Source organism: Halictus rubicundus, chromosome 4 (genome assembly GCF_050948215.1).
Source record: "Halictus rubicundus isolate RS-2024b chromosome 4, iyHalRubi1_principal, whole genome shotgun sequence".
NCBI lineage: Eukaryota > Metazoa > Arthropoda > Insecta > Hymenoptera > Halictidae > Halictus > Halictus rubicundus.
The window spans coordinates 20,295,618-20,318,345 of record NC_135152.1 but is presented as its reverse complement, the minus strand read 5'-3'; the positions used below and the strand labels follow the sequence as shown (position 1 = coordinate 20,318,345).

Sequence of the window (22,728 nt, the reverse complement as noted above, 5' to 3'; positions counted from 1 at the left end):
AATGATAAGATCCCCGAGTTTTCCTCTGAACTTTCTTCGTATGAAAATTCGTTTCTTCAGTCGTAAACCCAAACATTTGTCGTAACACAAATACGTTTAGATATATTCTATTTACATTTGTTTATAAGTTATTAGTTTTAGTTATTAGTATATAAGTTATTTGTTTTTAGCAACCGAACGTTTCTATTTACGACTTTGATTTCGATCTCTGTTATTTCTTTTGTTTTATTTATATTTTCACGTTATCATATTTTTATTAATATAATAAACAATAATATGAAGTAGAATTGTTATTTATAAATTGAAACCTTATACTAAACCAAAGAATAATTCTTTCCCGTTAGAATGGCTGAATCTCCAAAAAGTAACATGTACAATAATTTTCCAAAATTACATTCTTTTTGTCCATACTTAAAAATTACGTCATCTTTGACAATATCTACTACTTGTTAAATCATTTTGTGTTACACAGATCCATTACTAACTTTGTTGTATGTTATATTTAATTATAAATCATTTAAAATATATTGTTTAATTAACAAAAACCAACAAGTAGAATTTTGTAAATCGAGGAGAGAGTATCGCAGTATTTTTTATATAATTGAAATTATACAAAAATAAATTCGTATCGTCATTTTATGGAAGTTGCTCGTCTACCGATTCATTCGGCAACGAATTGCCTATTATGCAGGTTTAATTATATTAACAGTAACTTTTTCTAATGACCGGTCATTTTGACCGTGCACCGGTAGGTTTAGTGTTAATCTACGTTATTATGGTTCATATTTTGAATCGCCGAAGGAGGCGAATATTTTTGCAATCAACGTTGTATTTTATCATCGTTAAAAATAAGTAATGTTTTCATCGATGCTGGAAACACGCCCATAACATCGGCGTCACAGAGTATAATCTTCGTTTTTGTTTTTGGACATTGTTTCGCATAATCGGAAGGACGTTCGATTACAGTTTCTACAAGTTTTAAACGCGACAGTCGATTCGCTGCAATTCCCCTTCGTTCGAAGGGAATTTTACCGTCCTTCGAACCGATTTAAATACGAGATAGCGATTCACTGGAGAAGATCGATAAGAATGATAACAAAAAATAGTGTGTGACTCGGTGCGTTTGCAAACGACTTTGGTGAAATTATACTTGTTGGCGACTCGAATTATAGTAGTTTGGTGCAGTCACTGCCGTATAATACGCACGAGGTTGTCACGTTGCGAGGAAACCGGAAAAATCGACGCCTGTTGATCGTCTGTTCAAATAACGCAGTCGAGATGATCACTAGGTTTACGGAGCACTAAAAATGACTATTTTACATTGCTTTATAAAAACAACATGAATGTATCTATCAAAATTTCTAGCCATCTTTTTAATAATATATTCTCAACGAAATCAATTTGTAAAATAATTCCTCACGGATGCATGTTTACAATTTCAATATTCGTAAATGAAAAATATTAGAATCCGTCATTTTGACGGGTCCCGTAAATCTAGTGTTATAGAGTATCGAAGAGTCACGACCGTTTTGCCCGGAGACTTCAACGCATGGGCAAGCATACTCGACGGCCGGGAAGCGTTCACGCGATTGTACTCGACCGAAAAACCATAACAGCGAATTACCTATCGTGTACCAATCAAACCGGTTTGCAGAAGGTACTTGGGATTCACCGATAGTCCCTTACCCCGTTCGAAATGAAAATCTCTTTTGTTACAAAGTTTCGATCGTACGAGAACGATCGATTTCTTGAGAAGCTAAATCGAAATTAACCCTCGGACCTCCAGGCCTACGCCGGAGTCATTTCTGACCCACGCTGATATTTCACTACACTTTTCCTTCGATATTTCTGTCCTATTTCGGATGAAGAAGCAGAAGAGGGAACAGCGATTTTCTTATTTCGAAATGAAAAGCGTCGCCTTATATCGGAATAAATTTGTACATATTGACACGGAGTGTTAAAATGTCAATTGCATAAATGGAAAATCATCTATCGAATTACTCGTCGATAATTTACGTCCGCACGGGGTTTCCAACGTTTTCGCGTTTTTGTTTATCGCGAATATATCGTCGTCGACGAAACAGATTTACGCTGAGAAACGTGACGCTTCAAGTTTTTGAATTCTTGACTAACGAAACGCGCACTCAAACTCGCCGGTATTGCAAGTGAACGACACGTTTTTCGTGCAAACAATAAATACAGTTCCGCGTGTCGAGCTTGTCATCGTTTATCATTCACACTGATATCCGATCATCAAGAAAAAGAAAGTGTGCAGTTTGCTGACACGCGTGCCCGTCGGCCGATGCCGAGGAAAATTTTCGACAGACATTTAACAGCACTGACGCGAGAATGTTCAAAATTTTCACGTTTTGAGTTTTGCCACCCCTGCAAACGATTCTTTGCTTCGAGGTCAACAAAAGAAAAATCATCTTTACCAAGTTCTGTGCTACAGTCTGCTATCGAATAATCTCCAATTGGAAATAGGCTCGAACGTTTACTAATTAAAATTCAGAAGTGTCTAGAATTACCGGTGATATTAACACTAGGTTTACGGAGCACTAAAAGCGACTATTTTGCATTACTTCATAAAAATAACAAGAACGTTCTACCCACATTTTTAGCAATATTTTTAAAATAATATATACCCAAAGAAATAAATTTGCTAAATAATTTCTTATGTATGCATCCTTAGAATCTTAATAATATTAAATTAAAAACAGAACCCGTCATTTTGATGGGTCCCGTAAATCTAGTGTTAAACGAAGATTTGCAATTACTTTGAAAAAGGGGAATACAAGTTTTACGTGACCTATACTTTAGAAACGAAATTATTTTGAATAGATATTACGCTGAATAGACGGAATCCTACTGGAAGAATGTAGGTACTCATTTCAAAAATAATTACCCTATTTTTCGAAATGCCTTATCGTCGCTCCAGTAAAATTTCAGCTAATGCTACCAACTAAGTTTTCTAGCACACTTGTCTTGTTTCTAAAAACAGTAGAAATTCGGCCACTTGCTTGAACAATTCGGTGTCACTTCGGTCCACAAACGATCAGAACTTAGCGTTCCAAAATGTCCTTTAACCGAAACGACTTGCATTCGACTAATTGATCGATCGACCGGTTAATTGTTCGCGTAGATGGGCTAAGATGGCGCGGGGCTTACCGAGAGATTATGGTAGCTTATCGTGATATCGTTCGCTGAAGTGGAAACACTTGAACGGATCCTTCGATGATAGTCCTCGAGCGGTCAACAACACTTTTCACACTGTCATCGTGTTCTCGCGGTCGAGTGGCTCTTGAGACTCTGTGTATCGGTGGTATGTTTCTGTTCGTCAGAAATTGCGATTTTCCAAGCGCACACTACTGTATACGTCGTCCGCTAACTACACACTCTCTCCCCCTTAATCTTGTTATTAGTGAGCCCGAGTCTTGTGTTCACTCTGCTTTATACCAGAGCTCCTGACCGCAACCCCCCATACGCAAGCCAGCGGAGAGACAACGTCCAACGCATTTCTTCTCTCTTCGACTACCGACTTCCGATAGTGCATGACGCGGTGCGTCAACGATGCCTACTCCAACCGAAAAAGTCTTTAAACTCCCCCTCTCCCGTCAAAATTTCACGAAACAACGCCATTTATAAGCTCGAACTTCCGACTTTTCAACTTTTCCAGCTACTTCTATCCAGTATTCCTGATTACTCAACATTTTTCATTTCTCCAGAAATAAGACTATATTTCTCGAGAATTCTCGAGAATTTTTAATAGAATGAAAAATATTTGGAAACTTTTACCAAACTTTTATAAAGTGAAACATTTCGCTTTTCTTTTGAAATGACTTCTTAAGAAGCTTAATGCGTCTAACGCAGAATCAGACAATCTACTTCTTTTTTTTTTTTTTTTGTAACAAAATCTGTAGCCCGTAGAAAAATTTCTTTCGTTTTGTGTGAATGTTGGCTTTATCGTATACAGAACGTCCAAAAGTTGCTGAAGATTGGGTGTCCTTTTTTCAGCGGACTCAAAAATTTGGAATTCCTTTGTTAGAGTCCGGAATTCATTTTCTTCTGCCGCTAAACTCTTGACACTAAATTCTTGAAGGCTGTCTGCAATTTCTAATTCTAACTGTTTTTCCAGTGATAGTTCCTCGTTCTGAGAATCTGAAAGTTTTTCACTATTTTCATAAGAATCGTTGTTATATTTTCCGAATAGTCTGCTTAGAATTTGTTTCGCCATTTTATACGTATCTGCCTTGGACGTTAAATAAAAAAATGTATCTTCTGAATCTTTTTGCAGAGATTCTGGATTATGCAGATATTTTATAAGGGATACAACAATCTTGTCTCTTCTTTTCGAGATTTCTTCTTCAATAACAAGGAACTCATTACTCAATTCAGTATTCAGTTGTTCTAAAGTTTTAAATAAGAATTCAAGAGAATTTAAGAATTTATATGTTATAGAATAAATGAGATTCATAAGAATTTTCCTAGATTTAAATTTCTCGAGAAATACTGGAATTTTTCTCGAGAATAATCAAATAATCAATAATAAAATTTCTCGAGGAATTCTCGCGAAAGAATTCTCGAGAAGGAACACTACTTCTATCGCAATCATTGCGCGAGAAACCAGAAACGGGATGTACAGTGGGAACTTTTCAAAATTTCTCCATGCTTGCCAACTAAGCTACAAAGATTTTTCAATATTTCAAATCGAATGACAAGTCCTCGGTGCTTTTTTCCGGAGATTTTAAAAATGATTAAACAACTGGTCTGAAATTCTGGTACAGGAACGTCGAGCGTTCCTCGAAGCCGCTTTTCGTTTTCGCTGAAAAACGACCTTGTTTATTGGTTGCACACATTCATCCGCGTTTCAACTCGGACTTCATGAACAATTTTTTTTTTGTTTGAATGCCCGACGTTCCCTTTCGGAATGATCTTTCGGATGATCATTAACATTTTCTTTTCTCTGCTCCTGCGTTACATTGTACGTACTACTGTCTTCGTAATTCGTGTAAACATTTGAATAAATAAAATACGTGTAATAAATAGACAGCGGATTTTGTGCATTCGTGACAAAAATGAGTAGGCGTAATTTGAAACGGTGAAACTATTAGAAGAATATAAAAATGCTGTTATATGATTTTCAACCAATTAAACATACTAACAAGGAAAATAAACTTTTATTTCCCTCCAGTTTGTTAAAATTCAGGTAGAAAATTTTTATTTTGCACAAAGATCGGCTGCCTAGTTACAAAAATCACTGTATTGCTGTTTAATTGCATTGTATTGCTCTGAATGGACTTTCAGGCAGCGAGCGCGGTGGAAGTATTATCGGTAACATAACATAAATTATCATAAACATTTCACAGACGCATTGTCCGCAATCTGAATAGTTCCTCCGAAGTTTAGCGTCTCGCAATGGCGTCTTAGCGCACGGTGCACGCGCAGACCTACCCGTGGTGCACTGCGACGTTTCAATTGAAATTAGAACCTGAAGACGGACCAAGGCAGAAACAATTCTTTTTGCAGTACGATTACAAACCTTTACAAAAAAAAGAGTACCGAGACTCGCTCGGAAGTATTAACAAAATCGTTAATGAAGTCTTATAATCGTGAACAAAACTTATAGAATGATTGATCATGTTCGGATATTAATAACCGCACCAATTTGGATGAAAACGAGATGATGACATCAGCGTGATTTTTGGATATGATACGGTTCGAGAGAGGGTCGCGAGCGGATATTGTGGTTTTCATCAAGGTCAATCCTTGCTTCCGGTTGATAAGCTGAGAAGCGTAACTGCAATTGCATTACCAGAGCTCTTCTGTGGTTTTATCTGTGCTTGCGAAACTATCCTATCACGGTTGAACATTCAATTATTTTTAATGTAGAGTTTTATATTTAACTTCGCGCTAACGCATAAGCGAATCGGAAAGTTCTTTCGTCGACTCATCTATTGCGCGCATCGCTTTTACAAAATTATATCCAGAATAAAACAATAATTGGAGAACGTACGAATTTGGATATACAGGATCATGTTGCTTTGAATATTATGCAAGGGGTGATTGTGGGGATCAATGTCCAATAAACAAATGACGCTTTTAGTAATTATCTAAATAGTCTCTACAATTTCGTAAACTTGCGTGTTATAGCCTTTTGAATAACAGGCTCAACTGCTGATGTTTAAACATTTCGGTTTTAACATGAACATTGAGAATAATATTCCTAAAATATTTTATGGAAGTTTCAACTTGATCTAATTAAAATCTAATGAACTAGGAGTACGCTCGATCAGTGTTGATAAAATTCCATCAATATCTGCAACCGTTACTATTTCGAAGCGTACATTATTATTTGTACAAACAATATTGAAAAAATCGTTATAATAAGACCATTAAAATCCAATGGCTGAAGATACACGATTGATAAACACATATTACAAGTAACGAAACGGAAAATTAATTATGCCTCAGCACAGTAGTATCGAAAACAGATATCTGTCATAATTTTTTTGCACAAAATGAAACGAAGACATCATTGATCTCTCTTGCAGCTTACCCTGTTCCTCCTATTTTACCAATTTGCATATGACTAAAATTTATAAGCTGCGCATCCTGTGTTGAGAAATGGAATGTTCGATCACTTTTTTCCCCACTTTTTTCATAGTAGATTTACCGAAAAGAATGAAATATAGGCGCGACACTGCTGCCACGTGTTCAGCGGCAACACGTGAAAAACCTCGGCTTCGGATAAAAACGACGGTAAACATTAAATTAACGCAGCATAGGAAATTAGAAGATGTATGTAATTAAATGGAAAAAAGAATAGAGACATTTGACCTTCCAAATGAGTACACTGTGTGTCAATCCTGTCTCTCATTCGATGCTCACTGTTTTTATTACATTCGAGCTCTCGTCTCGAACGAACTATGAACGAACCGCAGATTTAATGAATTTGCAGCGTGTCCGAATACGCAGTCCGCAATAAAAGAGTGATCGTAACGATTTAATTATCGCTTTCTAGACAATAAGAATTTGAATTTGCATAAACGTTCTCGAGATAATCGCTCCCAATGATAATAAAGCAATCTCTGCTTCTCTAATATTTCTTTTCGCATTCTTCCGATCCCGCGTCAACTATACAACAATACTTCACACATGTTGTCACAACGATATCATAATACTTATTCAGAATTTCGTACAAGCTACGAGGGAGACAATTTTCTTTTTCGAGGGATCGAGAAAAACTGTTTAAAAAATTCATTCTTCGTCTGATAGTCGAGAAAAATTTCTTGCGACTATCAATTTCCTCGTTCCATGTGCAATCAGGTTTTTTCTGATAACCCAGAGAAACATAATAAATTAGATAAGTGTGCATGCATAATTCTATGCCGCAGCGGCCAGGAACACGTGTTGATTGGTCGCGTTTGCGCTTCCCTCTAGTCTCGAGATGAATTAGATGTCAAATATGTATCGGGAAATACGATTACCATAATCAAAAGTCATCCTTCACCGTGATGCGTTGCGCGCCACGAACTCCGGGATGCGTTTTTTTTTATTGTTGAACGAGCGCTATCGTTCGGGCCAGGAACAGGATGGCATTCTACGCGTCAAAAGCAGGTTTTCGAGCGATAATCTGCCAGTTCCACCGTGCTTCGATTGTTCGGGGAAGAAGATTTAAATCATTCCCGTTTTGTCTGTTCGAGCATCGGCGTACACGGTCGATCAATTCAGACAAAAATAAAATGGGTTCGAACGCCGTTTATCCCGGCGTATAGGTAATCGATGTGCTTATAATTTTAACATTCGTGCTTGAACACGCGTGAAGAAAAAGAATCTATCTTCTCATCGATTGGTTTAATGCAGCGATAAAATGGAACAACATTTTTCGACCACCTCGGTCGAAGCAATTTCTTTGAAACGTAGCCTTGTCGGTGCTGATTTCAATTAATTATCATTGCCCGAGTCGTCTGGATTTATTCAAGCAATTTCAAAATGACTGACTCGGAAGGACGCAGAACGTGGCAGGCACGCCTCGAACGTTGACCGATTGGTTATTTATTATTTATTTGCTTTTCCCTGGGTAAACATCATGTACAGGGTGTTCAATTTTGTAACCAATTTTCGTTCATCACATGTCCCGTTGCACCGAATCTATTTCGCTGGAAGAAATTGGCTAATCAATTTTTAAATACGACACGTAAAAGTAACAAGGTTTTCGATACTTAACACGCAAGCAAATGTGTCCTTCCTTTCGTTTAATTAACACGGAGGAGAAGTTCAACCGCAATTGCATTAGCAGAACTTCTCTGCGGTTCTTATCCGCGCTTGCGACATCATCCTGTCGCGTTTAGGCGGTTAATTATTGTTGATGAAATTTGTGGAGCTTTACATTTCACTTTATATCGATATTCGTATATGTATGTTCTTTAAACGTATCCTTATTTTTCTTATTGCCCATCGTTGTTCATTTTAAGTGTGCCAATCTGAAGCAATATTCAAATATTAAAATTATTCTTAATTTTACGAAGCAATATTCACAGAAGCTATGTTTTTCTTTTCGAAAATTGTGCCTTTATGCCATGTTTCTTCAAATTGTCTCGAGTTTGTACACAAACGGTACAATTAATAATCTGCAATGTTTAAAATTAAAGAAGTTTGAAAGAATTAGGTAATAGCCAATCGTTCGTTGATTGATTATCTCGCAATGCAAACACGACGATGCATGCGCCTTTTTGGACAATCTGGTAACGCTTTTCTTTACACCGGTTGCATCACAACTTTTTTTCGCAATGGTCGTACGAGCGAGAAAAACAGTTTACAAATCGAACGTCATTAATAAGCCGATGACATGCTCCTTGAGATCATCGGAATAGTTATTTTGTTCCGCGATCGTGATCTCTTTGCACGGTGAATCGTCAGTATCAGGTGACGCCGGAAATTAATTTTTCAAAATCATACCCCAGTTAACGACAAGAAGTAACAACAGCACAAAAGAAACTCATGTATACTTAATGCAATCGTCAGACGCTTCTAACGCAGGCATCTCTAATTATTTCAGTAGTCTATAAATCATAAATATTGCTCGAGCCAGAATCGATTTTTCTCACATTTTTCTCAATTCGCCGTATCGAATACCGTCCATTTTCTTTTCCCTCGAGGCTTTATCGTGCAATCGAGGCAATCGTTATAACTCAAAGAACGATTACTCGTGCGATGACATTTAAACAATACGACTTTATGGCAATTACACCGTGTCAGCAGCAGTTGAACGATTTCGCAATACGTATATCAAAATCCGCGGAGAACAACAAATTTTACTTTTTGCGTTCACGTCTATTTCCCCGTCGATTATGCATAAAAAAGTCGAATAATGTGTACCTACTATCGTAATTCCACACGTCACCGACCGGTTATTTATCGCACGGAAAAAGTAAATCGTGATACACGAATAATTCTAAAGAACAATCACACCGTGGTACGTTATTTAATTTGCCAATTTTACAACTTAACATAAGTTGTAAATTTGTAATTTACAAATTAACAAATATGTCTAATTTTCTCATTAAAAAATGCTTCTACAGACCAGACTTGGTCTTAAATTAAACCCGAGAGTGGCAAACCGAAATTCGAAATTTTTTCGGTAAAGTCAAAGTCCGACTCAGCTCGCTATAGTAAATAATCGGAACGTCAAGGAGAAATGTCACTGGTAGTAATTGAATTTTGCTGCCGTTTCATTAAAGCGGGGAGTCAGAGATAATAAAAGAACTTTGTGACGTACATACCTACTCGGCTCTGCTTTTTGTGCAACTTATTTCTGAGCCATCGTGCGTATACAACTTCTTGGCAATGCAATACGACGAGACGATGTAGAAATTATATAAAATTTATGCGTAATAAATGATCTGCTTGATTTAGTCGAATGTTCCTAAATTACTATAAATTACAGCACTGTTGACAATAAACGAATTATATCGACTTCCGTTTCCCTCCATCCTTTGCCAATGAAAGTTAGATGCGTATAAATGTTAAGTTGACCATCGACGTATTTATTAATAATCACGACCTCAGGTTACATATGTTTTCTTTAATAAAATAGGGATAGGGTAGCATTCACGCTCGAGTAATACAATTTAATAGCTTCTTCTGAGATTATTATTTGAATGAAAATTATTAAGCTAAAATGTTAATAACTGTGAATAAATTTTGAACTTTCCTTCGAAGAAGTTGTTTTACTAATTTGAGTTGCAAAATAGTGGAATACTTCTACTTAGCTATTCTTAAAACCGTATGGTTGTGTACCGTAAACGAAGTGCTATGCAGTTTTGTATCAGTGTAACTAGCATGACAGGTAGGATTCTGAGTGACAATTTCTAGCAGAAAACAAACGTTTTTGCCAGGCTGATATTTACATAGGTTTGAAAAAATGTGTACGTTCAAAACAACGCTAATCGAGTAATGTTTAAGATGCTAACGATCGCAATATGGTTCATAATGTTCTTAGTTTACGATGCATATCAACAAAAAAAAAGTTTGCATCCTACATGCTTCGTAACTAAAATTTTGGTCCAATCATTCAAAACACTAGAGCACTTTTATATTTATATAAAATAGAAAGTTCTTCATTATAAACTTAATATCTTGAATTCAATTTTGGATTTTTTACAAGAAAAATACATTTACAAACATATATTTACATACGTAAATGTATTTTTATAACATACTTCATTTAATTATCTACTATTGCTTCGTAAAAAAGAAGTTCAAAATTTGGTAAAAATTACTTCATTTAATTATCTACTATTGCTTTGTGAAAAAGAAAAGTATGTCGCCTCGTTTAAATTTTGGCGCGTATTTTATTCACGCATGCCGAAAGAACGAATGTGCACCATAAAGTATGTGTAATAAAGATGTCACAGGCCTAATAAAATCACAGCTAGCCGGTGCTCTTAGTAATTGATTGTCAATGGTTCTCATCTGAATCAGATGATTGCCGATGTATCCTAACCTAACTCAAATGATAAGATTTGTCAATTATATGGAAAAAGCAGATCGTTATTCTAATTACTTGGAACCACCAAAGATTATTAGAAAGGAATGGCAGACCGTTTATAAAGTCATTCGTTTTGTATTGTTTAACTTTGTAACGTGCAACGTAAATAAGTGCAAATATTTATATAGTTTTAGTGAAATGAAGTGATTTCGTATGGATCCCATAGAAAGGACAAAAAATTATGTTACTTGCCACATATCCATAATATTGCGGATAGTAACGTGAATCTGGTATTTACTCTCGATTCTTCTTAAATTTCATAATTATTTTATACGTAGTTCGAACTAATAAATTTGCAAATGCAAATAATAAAAATATGTATGGATCAGCTTGTCAATTTATTCCGAGTATTTAAATTTACGCTTGGTCTACAAATATAATTATTTTATCAAATTACATTCGATTGCTGATCTCGAATCGCAAAATTATATGATAACAATTTTGTTACAGAGGAACTGTGAAAAAGATAAAACTGACTAATATTTAATTTATTGTAATGATGATGGAGTTGAGTCATAGCTTAACCCTCAATGAGGATGCCCTTAATCAAATCCCGGAGGCCAAACGACCAGTTTTTATATTCGAATGGTTGCGTTTTTTAGATAAGGTTTTAATAGCTGCACAAAAGGTATCGTTATTTTCACTAAATATTTTTTATCACTTATGTCTATTACAATATTTTTTAACAATCTCATTGTTCAAGTATACAAAAATCCATATTTATCTCATTTTTTAAGATTTTTCCTAGAACTAGACAAAATTGATTTAGCGGAATGGGTGGCCATCACTGAAAGCTCATTGCAAATAAAAACATCTAATGATAATTTTACGTTTACAGAGTGACATTAAAGGATGTCAACAGAAACTAGTGGAACAGTTAACTAAACATATGCAGGGTGCTCCTGGTCCCCCTACACGTAGACTTATTGCAAGATGTCTTGCCACACTATTCAGTGTCGGTGATACATTTCTGCTTTTTGATACTGTCAATAAATGCAATGATATTCTCAGAAATAAGGATGATTCTCCAAGTTTTCTCCCAACAAAACTGTAAGCAATTTACTTCTTGTTCAATAACATTTTTGAAACATAAGATATGTATATGAAACTTTTAACTGCTTATAGAGCTGCTATATGCTGTGTCGGATGTATGTATGAAAAATTAGGAAGGATGATGGGTAGATCATATGAAGAGACTGTTCAAATTCTTATAAAATCTTTACGCTCGGCGGAATCACAAACACGAATAGAGATCATGCATACTCTTGAAAAGGTAAAATCTTGACTCTATAGAATACCATATTATTTCTACATTTTATATAAATTTAATAGGTTTGCGCTGGCATGGGATCTGCGATTACGAATGTTCATAAAGAAATATATAAGGTCTCTAGACACTATCTTACAGACAGAGTAATGGCTGTAAGATGTGCTGCTGCAAAGGTACTGTATTTTTGTCATATATATACGGTAGCATGAATAATAATGATTTTAAATATAAATCAATTTACAGTGTTTGTTGGAAATGTTAAATCATGCTCCGTTTTTATACACCACAGAAATAGAGAGTGTTGCTACTCTCTGTTTCCGAGCATTTGAAGGCTCAAATTATGAAGTGAGATGTGCTGTTGCGAAACTGTTAGGTAGTTTAGTAGCAATGACCCAACTTTCAACTCCAAAGGGGAAAAATCCTTCAGGTATCTTCCACAATTATATTTTAACTTATTCGATTGTTGCATATAAAATTCCGATTTTAAAATGCAAATGTTGCGGACAGCAGATTTTATGAATTTATGATAAAAATCAGTATGTACAATTAAAAACGGTAAAAGCCGTTATTGTTACTGTTCAAAATCGGACATTTCATATGCAAGAACCTAATATTAAATCTCAACAAGAAATATTTACGGTAACAATTGTTTCTGTTTAGTGACGCAAAACAAAAACTATAAGCAAATTTCCCTTGATGAGGTATTGAATATTTTAATGGCTGGTTTTTTAAGGGGAGGAGTAGGTTTTTTAAAAGGCACTGGGGAAATAATTAAAGGAAATTCTAGTATTAACAGAGAAGTCCGAGTTGGAGTCACACACGTAAGAAAATATATAAATACAAAAATGTTGTTAATTTATATTCTTAGTAATGTGCCTTTTTCTTCAAAACATTAGGCATACGTGGTATTTGTGCAAATGTTGGGAGGATCATGGCTTGAACGTAATGTTGGTGCATTAGTTGCTCATGTTCTTGATCTTGTGACTAACCCGAAAGCTGCTAGTTCACATGTCGACGCTGTGTACTCCAGAAAATGTGTCAATTTCATATTACACGGTACTATTGGGAAATTATTAGGTGAAGGAGCCCAAGCTGCTGCTTGCAAGGAAATAGCACACATTATTTTAAAGCAAATGAATTCTATTGGTAAAGTTGATCACTCCTATTGCGTCTACATTTTCTTAAATCATGTTTATTAACATTTTTCTCGTGATTTCTAGATTTTAGTCCAGAAAATGCTAAAGACTGCAATCAGGAAACATTGTTTAGTCAACACCTGTTAGTCTGTGCGTTACAAGAAATGGGAAACTTAATCTTGGGACTGGGCACAACAGCTTGCAACTTGTTGTCTGACCAATCATTGAGTACGTATTTTTTCATGACTTACTAAATTTTTAATACTAATACTTCATATAACATTTTAGACTTAATCGATACGATTATGACTGTCCTGGTTCATCCGTGTCAAGCAGCAAGACTCGCAGCTTCTTGGTGTCTGCGCTGTATTTGCGTGGCCGTTCCAAGTCAAATAACACCTTTGATTGATCGCTGTGTAGAAGGAATCGAAAATATGCGCAGTTCACCGGAAGCAATAGCTGGTTACAGTAGTGCTCTGGCTGCAGTTCTTGGTAGTGTTCGTTTATCACCGCTCGGAGTTCCTCACACAAAAGGAAAAGTAATTACCGTGAAAGAACTATAATAATAAATACATTTACTATGTTACTATTATCAAACTAATCTGATTTCATATGCAGATCATTTTCAATACCGCTGAAGAGCTGTTGAGGAGTGCAAGTCAGAACAGTCGTTTATCGCTAAATAGGACACATGCTGGATGGCTCCTAATTGGAGCCATAATGACCCTTGGTAAATAGTAGGTGTGTGCGAGAACTCGAAAATGTCTCAAGAATATTCGAGAACCAGAGATCATGGGTTTTAACGTGTAAATGAAATACACGTGTATTTCATTGCTGTATGAGCAGTTTCGGGTTCTCGTACACCTCTAGTAAATAGTGATTTACATTTTCTAGATTATGTACTTATAAATATAGAACGTTTTATCATTCTTGAAATCATAATTTGAACCGTACAGGTACAGCAGTGGTGAAAGGCTTATTGCCTAGAATGCTGTTACTATGGAGAAACTCTTTTCCCCGTTCCAATAAAGAACTTGAAAGTGAAAAAGCTAGGGGTGATGCATTTACTTGGCAAGTGACATTAGAAGGCAGAGCTGGTGCTTTGTCGGCGATGCACAGTTTCCTATTGCATTGTCCGGAACTTCTAAATGATGATATCACAAGACGTCTTCTGACACCCATCGAATCTGCATTGGCAATGTTAACAAAGTACGTTAGCTGCTGTTTCATTTATTTATAGGAAATATTTCTAAGATGATTTTATACTGAAAAGTCAAATTTTAGCTTGTCACCTGTATTAAAGAATTATGGACAACAATTGAAAGCTCCGGCTGCTATGGTTCGTTTACGTTTATATGAAACGTTATTATTATTACCACCACAAACTTTTGAAGGTGAATATAGAAGTTCGTTAAATTAAAAATTGTTTGTCTTAATGTTCGTATATTACGATCTAAACATGTAATAAATTGAACAGGTTCTTACACGCATCTTTTGAGAATGTTGGTATCGGAATTTACATTGACTGAAAACCCCGGAAACACAACAACTTCATTGTTACGTGCTGTTTGTCATGCTAACGATTCTGTAATTCTTGGCACATGGTTGCAAGAAACGGATCACCGTACAATAGAAGACCAAGTAAGCGTTTTAAAGTGTAACGTAACAGTTTCTCCATTGATTAAAGTAAATCATTCAACTTCAGTGTACTAACTTTACATTATTGGTATTTCCTAACAAAAAGAATGTAACTAAGTAATTAAGTCAGGCGTAATACAAAGAGGGCATGTCAACGTGACATATTTTAAGCTTAGTGTCATTAATGTATATCATTTATGATCGTGTCTAGATGGAACCTAACAGAAGGGCGGATTTGGAACATGTGAGTAATGTTCTATGAAGCCTTTCATTAGTCTGTAATAGCATTGCCACTCATCTATATTCTCTCTCTCTCTTCCTCTTTTATGTTTTTTTTTAAATTTTACACTGATCTATGAATATACTTGTGTACCAGGTATTAATGTAGAAATTAACCAATTTAATTTCTTAAAACCCTCATTACTGTCGACATATGTTATTCATGTAGCTCTATTTCACTCGAACACATTCTACCTCTAATGTATGAGTCACGACACAATCTTGAACATATGTATTTTTATTATGTTATGTATTTCATTTATGATTTATACCTTATACAATTATGTTTTTACATGCGTTCAATATATCAATATACTACTCTTCGTAAATTATATATATATATATTGTTGTAAAACTATCACAATATTTATCTTACGAAACAATACTTTTTCTTATATTGTACATTTGTTTCAGCTTCAACCAAATAGTGCTGCAGGATCTGGAGCATTGGAACACAACCCATGTTGTCTTTACAGACCGGTACCACAAGTAAATATCTCAACATTTTGTTACAGCTTTATTGTGCTATAACATTTCATTTGAATAATGTTGTCTACAGGGTGAAATAATTCCTGGTCCTCTACCTTTGGGAGTGGCTGTCATTGACCTGTCTGTGTCCTTATTTGGACAAATTTTCCCACGCGTGGCAAACAAGCATAGATTACAGATGCTAGATCACTTCAGCGAGTGCATAAAGCATACAAAATCTGGTAGGCAAGAAGCTATACAGATGAATGTTTTTACGGCTGTGTTAAGTGGATTAAAGGGCCTCAATGAAGCAAAAACTGGATTCGGTCAAGAGGATGTGAAAAAGTCTGCCACTAATCTTATAATTGTAAGACTTCGTTTAGTGCGTATTCATTTGCAATTATTAATTGCGTTCGAATAGTCTGTACTAATGCTGTACACGTTTCCAGAGTGCTTTAGTGAGCAGTAATTCAATACTGAGATGGGCAGCGGGTGAAGCTGTCGGAAGAATGGCTCAAGTTATCTCGGATCCTAAATTTACAGCGGAATTAGCGCAAACGAGTTTCGATCGTTTGAAATCTGCTCGCGATGTTGCGAGTAGGACCGGTCACTCTTTAGCGTTAGGATGCCTTCATAAATATGTCGGAGGGATGGGATCCAGCCAACATCTCAACACAAGTGTCAGTATTTTACTTGCACTTGCCCAAGATAATTCATCGCCTGTAGTGCAAGTAAGATTACGATTCTAAATACATATCTTTCTTTAAAATATGCAAACTGAAATCGTCAAATTTACAATACGTAAATCTATTCAGGTATGGGCGTTGCATGCTCTTGCACTGATAGCTGACTCTGGTGGACCAATGTTTCGAGGCTACGTGGAACCTACACTATCCTTAGCATTAACTCTTCTTCTGAATGTTCCTCATTCTTATATCGATGTACATCAATGTATAGGGAAAGTATTATCAGCACTTATTACAACAATAGGACCAGAATTACAAGGTTAGAAGCCTGCATTATCTTCATTGAACTTAAACACTTTCGTTACACGTTAAATAGATACGAACAGTAGAAAACGATTAATTTGGCAATTTTAATAATTCTCAGGTAATACGTCAACTATTTGTATGGCTCGTTCATCGTTTTTGTGCGCTTGTGCTATCATGCAAGATCATCAAGATCCTCTTGTACAAGCGGAAGCTACCGGATGCCTTCAACAGTTGCATTTGTTTGCACCGAGACACGTTAATTTGTCTTCTCTCGTTCCTACCCTATGCGTAAGAATGATCGTATAACATAAGTACGATAAATATGGCTAGTTGTCGTTTTAATATTATATTCTCTTTCCTCTTGTTGACAGCGAACCTTATCAAGTAATCACTTACTGTTACGCAAAGCCGCCATATCCTGTCTTCGTCAATTAGCTCAACGTGAAGCAAAAGAAGTATGCGAACACGCAATGACGTTGGCTAATGAAAGTCGGGACACTAACGTGGTAGAAGGTCTTGTAATAACAGAAACTGGTCTTCCTGGTGTTCTGTTCAGCATGCTGGATACAGAAACCGATAATAAATTAATTAAGGATATCCACGATACGTTGACTAGTATGTTGCAAATACTGGCAGCGGATAATTTATCACAATGGTTATCTTTGTGCAAAGATGTTCTTACTATAGCGTCAGGTATACCTACGATTTTATGCGCGAATCTGATTAAATAATAAAGAAGATTTATTCACATGTTATATTGTTCGCAGAAACATGCGGCAATGAAGAAGCCAACGCAGTCCATGTTGAGGACAGTGCTGCAGATAATGATAACGCAGATGCAGAAGGGGATGACGATCAAGCCGAATTTCATGCAGATGAATCCACAAAACAACGACCGACTGTCACTCCAAGATGGCCAACTAGAGTTTTTGCAGCGCAGTGTGTTAGAAGGATTGTGACTGCTTGTGTGAACAATAAACTAGCACACTTCGATCTAGCCTTGGCGAAAGAAATGCAATTGTCTAAAGGAAAAAGTATGTCCTTGTCAAAAATGTAGTATCATATCATACCTGTGACATTTTGATGCTTACATTAATTCTGAAATAAGGTGACTTCTTGGTACTGCATCTTTCCGATTTGGTACGAATGGCATTCATGGCAGCGACTAGCGATTGCGACCCTTTGCGACTCGAAGGATTGAAAACCCTCCAAGAGATCATAGATAAGTTTGCAAAAGTTCCTGAACCAGAATTTCCTGGACACTTGTTACTCGAACAGTTCCAAGCACAAGTAAGTAGTCCTTTATAAGTATATGGGTATCTTATATTTCTATTTAATAATCAATTGTTGTAGGTCGGAGCTGCATTGAGGCCTGCATTTTCAACAGAAACAGCATCGCACGTCACGGCTGCAGCCTGCCAAGCCTGTAGTGCTTGGATCGGAAGTGGAGTGGCTAGAGATTTAAATGATCTTCGCAGAGTGCATCAGCTGCTTGTATCCTCTCTGGAAAAGTTAAGAGAAGGACAAACCCGACCACAACTCTATAACGAAAGCCTGTTAACATTGGAAAGATTGGCAATATTGAAAGCATGGGCGGAGGTAAAATATAAACACCTCACAAAACTTCTTCAATTATGTTTGCGATCTACAGTGTTTTTCTTGCACGTAATAAATACATGAATACCTTATTCAGGTGTATGTCGTTGCTATGATACGTGACGGTGCTGCATTAAATAGTAAAGACACGTTTAATCAAAATATAAATCACGTTGACGAAGGGAACGATGAAGATTTTGGGAAGTTTGAATTCCAGACTGAAAGTTTATTGAGTTTAGTACAACCGGAGTTGTTAAGTTTAAGTCAGTATTGGCTGGCTGCTCTGCGAGATCATGCTCTGCTTTCCTTACCACCAGGTATAATTACTTGCGAATACTGAACGTAGAGAATGTATGATAGTAATTATTAATAACGATTATATATATATCACTAATAAATTTCTCGTGTTATTAGAGTTTTCTAGTCAATTACCGCACGATGGAGGTGCGTTTTATACAACAGATACAATGGATTCCGCTCGACCCCATTATGCAGAATCATGGGCACCGATTCTTCACGCTGCGACACTCTGGCTGAATGCAAAAGGCTTTGGATTGGAGGAAACGAACACTGAAGTGGAGACTTCGAACGCAGCAAATAATAACAACAACAACAACAATGATGTCGCTACTAAAACTAATACCAATGTCGAACGATTTCATTTATTGTTTGGTAATTATCGTCCAAGTGATAATTCGCAAACGTAATTCATATTGTGTATATTATTTGTTTGTTTAATGTGCTAGGGATATGTATGGAAGCTCTATGTAGTCCACGATCTTCCGAATCTACTCAGAACATAGAAACATGCTTGAACGCCTTGTACACTTTATTAGACTCAGCATGGGCCCGTAAAGTGTTAATTACAGATCGCTCCTTACCACTTGAACTATGCAATGTTCTTCATAGGTACGCTCTTGATTAAGATCATTGTAAACACACGCGAAACAGAATATTTTAATCTGTGTAAATACTTTGTATTTCAGAATGCTATTAACGAGAGAAAGTTATGTAATTCAAATGGTAGTAATGGAGGTTTTAAAGCAAGTGATGAAAGCTGCACAAGAAGATCTCGCGGAAAGGAAGAAAAATAAATTGAAAGGTAAGCAACAATAAATATATATACAGGATGTTTGGTAACAAGCGAGGACAAATCTAAGGGATGATTCTCCAGAATGACAAAAATCAATGTGTGTAATGTTATTACAGAAATTGCACCTGCACATGAAGAAAGTAATGAAAGTCAAGATGTAGATCTATTGGGGGAAGGTGAAGAAAGTGGCGAGCTTATTCCAGGAAAGTCATTGGTATTTGCTATTCTCGAGGTGTGCCTGTGCCTTTTGGTACGTCAAATACCAGCGTTGAACCCTAACCCTGGTGGTACGACAGCAATTTTATCTCAAAAAGGGTACATACCATCTGAAGAAAGTGGAAAGCTCATTGCAGCTGCGCTTAATATAATGGAATCTCTTCCTACCCTCTGTTCTCCTCAAGGTATCCGTTTGTAACGACAGATGGTCCAAATTTTTAACCGCATAGAAGAATTTTGATACTAATTTGAATTATATTTCTCTTTAGGAGCTATAGCAATTTTGCCGACATTATTGTACCTAGCAACAGGAGTAATAAAAGAAACTGCAGTACGTATGGATAATGAATGTAACAAAACGGGATCGGATATACCAGTTCATGCAGCATTGCATTGCATGAGAAACCTTACTACAAATAAATATGCAAAGGATCATAGGAGTCAAGATCAGTGGACAAGCCTTTTGCAAAGTGCTCTGGCTAAAATCATCGATCTCGCGAAAACAGGTAGATAAAATCAATAATTATTTCTTTCGAATGAGTATAAGTTCTTACAAATGTATTATAAATCAATACATGAATAGGAAACGATGAGATGAGAATGGATGAAGTGTCAATGATATTGGGTATTGCGGTTTTCGTTCTTCATGCTTTACCAGAAGTTGTAAATGCACCTAACCTGCAGTTTCCATGCATCAATCATTTTAGACATGCATTCCAATCAGAAAATACAATGGTAAGTTATATAATGCTTTAGCCTGATACAAATTTATACATATCTTTCAATGTTTCTAGGTCAGACTAAAATGTGTCCAAACATTGAGAACAATATTTTTACATCCAGAACGTACAATTAGTACACCTTATATTCATGCGTTAGCTCCCAGATTAGTGGAGTATTTATATAGTGATAAAAGCAAGCAAGTTATAAATGATGTCGAATTATCTTTTACATTGGAATGTGTCAGCACTGTTGAAGCTCTCATAGGACTTGCTGATCTTTCTCACCGTATGTACTCAATTTCTATTAATTTTTCGTAGCTTTACATATTATTGCATTATTACAATTAGAAACGATATTAAGATCAATTTTAACGATGATTATTTTACATGCAATTCAGGAGACCTTTTACAAGGTGTGTAAGGAGTAGTTAGCATGTTTAGAAACTAATGCTTTAGAATGGCTTCAACCTGTTTAGTATGTAGTTATTCCCTTTACATAATACCAAAAATTAATATAATCCTTCTTTGTAAATAATTAGGTATACAGATGCTGACTTTACTTGTGCCAATTTTAATTAATTATTTATTGGAAGGAGATCAACTTCAACATGCTTCTAAATATCAGTTAAGTCTTCATCAACAGAGTTTTCAGTGGTTGAATAAAATAGGACCAAAATATCCTCAGGTATGATATTTACACTGCTTAAATAATTATTTTCAAGCGTGATTAAGTATGTAATTAGTCTTTGAATGTATATTTCTATTTCAGGAATTTAAAACATTAATGTCACAGTCTACAGAACTGAAAACGAAATTGGAAAATGCAGTCAGATCTTCTCATCAACAAGCACAAAGGCATACCCGATCTGTAGATCTTGTGAAGCCACAAATAAAGATCTCCACACCATCTATTAAGCTCAAAACAGATTTCTCGAATTTCAATTGAAATTTTCTGTAACTTTATTTAACACATTGTGTACCTGTTTAGATATACGCAATCTTGTTGCTGTCAATGAATAATAATAATAATTATAATATGAATAATAATAATTCATATTTATAATATATCGAGTATAATCAATTAATTTTAATTGTTTTTAACAATTAACTCTTTGAGTTTTTTAGAAGTATTAAGGAAACTATAAAAACGTATAAATACATACAAATACAATACTATGTTTCCGTAATAAATAAAATGTAACACTGTATAGTCTGTTATACATGATAGTAATTGACAGAACTTTTATACTAGCTAATTTTAATTTAAAAAATTTGATTGTATCTAAGTATATTTCTAAAAAGTGAAGCATAAAGAATGTCCTTGCGTGCGGTATACAATGTGTTAACAATAGTGCTAACGATATTGACAAGTACATAGTAATGTATGATTATTGTGTTAATATACATTAGTTGAGCTCCATCGATGGATATCCCTAAAGCAGATGTAACTGACTACTGTGTAAGTGTAAGAAGTTATAACATTTTCGTTGTGAAAATCTTTACATTTGGAAAATTTCATCAAATTAGTTTTGTGTGTTAGTGCTTATTTATTAACGAATATTAACATTTTACTCAACAAATTAGAATAACGTTAAAATCACAAGGTACGAACGGTATTACTAAAATCGGTAAATACATTATAAAACTCTGCTTATTTATTAGTTGCATTTATATCTTTCTAAATTAAGGAAATGATTACTTTCTTAGTTTTTAAATTATTTTTTCAAATTGTATAGAGAAGTATTATATAATATTAAAGAACTGTATATTAAAATTGTACAATTATATTTATATTTATTTAAAACTGTAGTATTATACAACCTTGTAGAAACCATCTAATTATATTAATTTGTCTTTTCATTTATTTCTTACTTTCTCTGCAGTAATTGTGGATTGAGTTAACAATAGATTTTATTATCGGACAAGAGAACGATAAAAATTATATGTTGAATACTGAAAAGTGCAAACGTTTCATATTCCAATTGATGCAATAAAAATATATAAATTATTTTTCATACGTATTAGTAATATAAAAACATAGTAGGATATTAGTGAACTGAAATTTTTGACTACAGTAATTACAATTAAATATTATATGTTTCTTATAATATTAAAATATTATTTTTATGCATTTAAAACCTTGATTGGGTATTTATAATATTAAATACCATTAAAATCTGAAATACTAACAAGGAATGCAATCTGCAGTACAACTTCTTTAATTATAGAACCAAAATAAATTTCTTCTACCTACAAAGTGTGGTGGTT

The 22,728-nt window shown here is 35.2% G+C and overlaps 2 protein-coding genes across 5 annotated transcripts in view; one reads left to right on the top strand and one right to left on the bottom strand.

Annotated features, from left to right (window-relative positions):
• The window catches only part of LOC143353769 (scavenger receptor class B member 1), a 45,896-nt gene extending 42,473 nt beyond the window's left edge, over nt 1-3,423 (bottom strand). Inside the window, exon 1 of one of the 2 annotated variants that reach the window (XM_076787332.1) lies at nt 3,169-3,423. The gene's annotated coding sequence lies outside the window, so the exon portion shown is untranslated. The remainder of the gene's footprint in view (nt 1-3,168) is intronic. The other variant, XM_076787333.1, reaches the window with a different exon arrangement.
• A 7,540-nt stretch (nt 3,424-10,963) lies between these two features.
• On the top strand, nt 10,964-22,594 carry LOC143353768 (HEAT repeat-containing protein 5B). 3 transcript variants are annotated; one of them, XM_076787329.1, is made up of 35 exons: nt 10,964-11,280; nt 11,501-11,678; nt 11,889-12,100; nt 12,176-12,323; nt 12,383-12,493; nt 12,564-12,747; nt 12,981-13,141; nt 13,217-13,466; nt 13,541-13,684; nt 13,745-13,995; nt 14,075-14,186; nt 14,413-14,665; nt 14,741-14,850; nt 14,934-15,097; nt 15,306-15,338; nt 15,788-15,862; nt 15,933-16,208; nt 16,291-16,572; nt 16,657-16,846; nt 16,952-17,121; nt 17,205-17,526; nt 17,601-17,867; nt 17,942-18,123; nt 18,187-18,432; nt 18,527-18,746; nt 18,844-19,101; nt 19,176-19,338; nt 19,416-19,531; nt 19,639-19,923; nt 20,008-20,244; nt 20,322-20,473; nt 20,533-20,746; nt 20,859-20,873; nt 21,000-21,145; nt 21,230-22,594. In XM_076787329.1, the coding sequence occupies exons 2-35, from the start codon at nt 11,547-11,549 to the stop codon at nt 21,404-21,406; spliced, it is 6,258 nt and encodes a 2,085-aa protein (XP_076643444.1). In that variant the 5' UTR covers nt 10,964-11,280; nt 11,501-11,546; the 3' UTR covers nt 21,407-22,594. The 3 variants fall into 3 exon arrangements, with proteins under 3 accessions (XP_076643444.1, XP_076643446.1, XP_076643445.1); XM_076787331.1 differs by lacking the exon at nt 15,306-15,338; XM_076787330.1 differs by lacking the exon at nt 20,859-20,873.
• The last annotated feature ends 134 nt before the right edge of the window (nt 22,595-22,728 follow it).

Excerpts from the sequence above, each read along its gene's own strand:
- LOC143353768 (XM_076787329.1), top strand. The coding sequence starts at position 11,547 with ATGATGATGGAGTTGAGTCATAGCTTAACCCTCAATGAGGATGCCCTT. Across the intron at positions 13,142-13,216 it reads TCCGAGTTGGAGTCACACAC|GCATACGTGGTATTTGTGCA; the intron begins GTAAGAAAATAT and ends TCAAAACATTAG. Across the intron at positions 19,532-19,638 it reads GAAGAAAAATAAATTGAAAG|AAATTGCACCTGCACATGAA; the intron begins GTAAGCAACAAT and ends ATGTTATTACAG.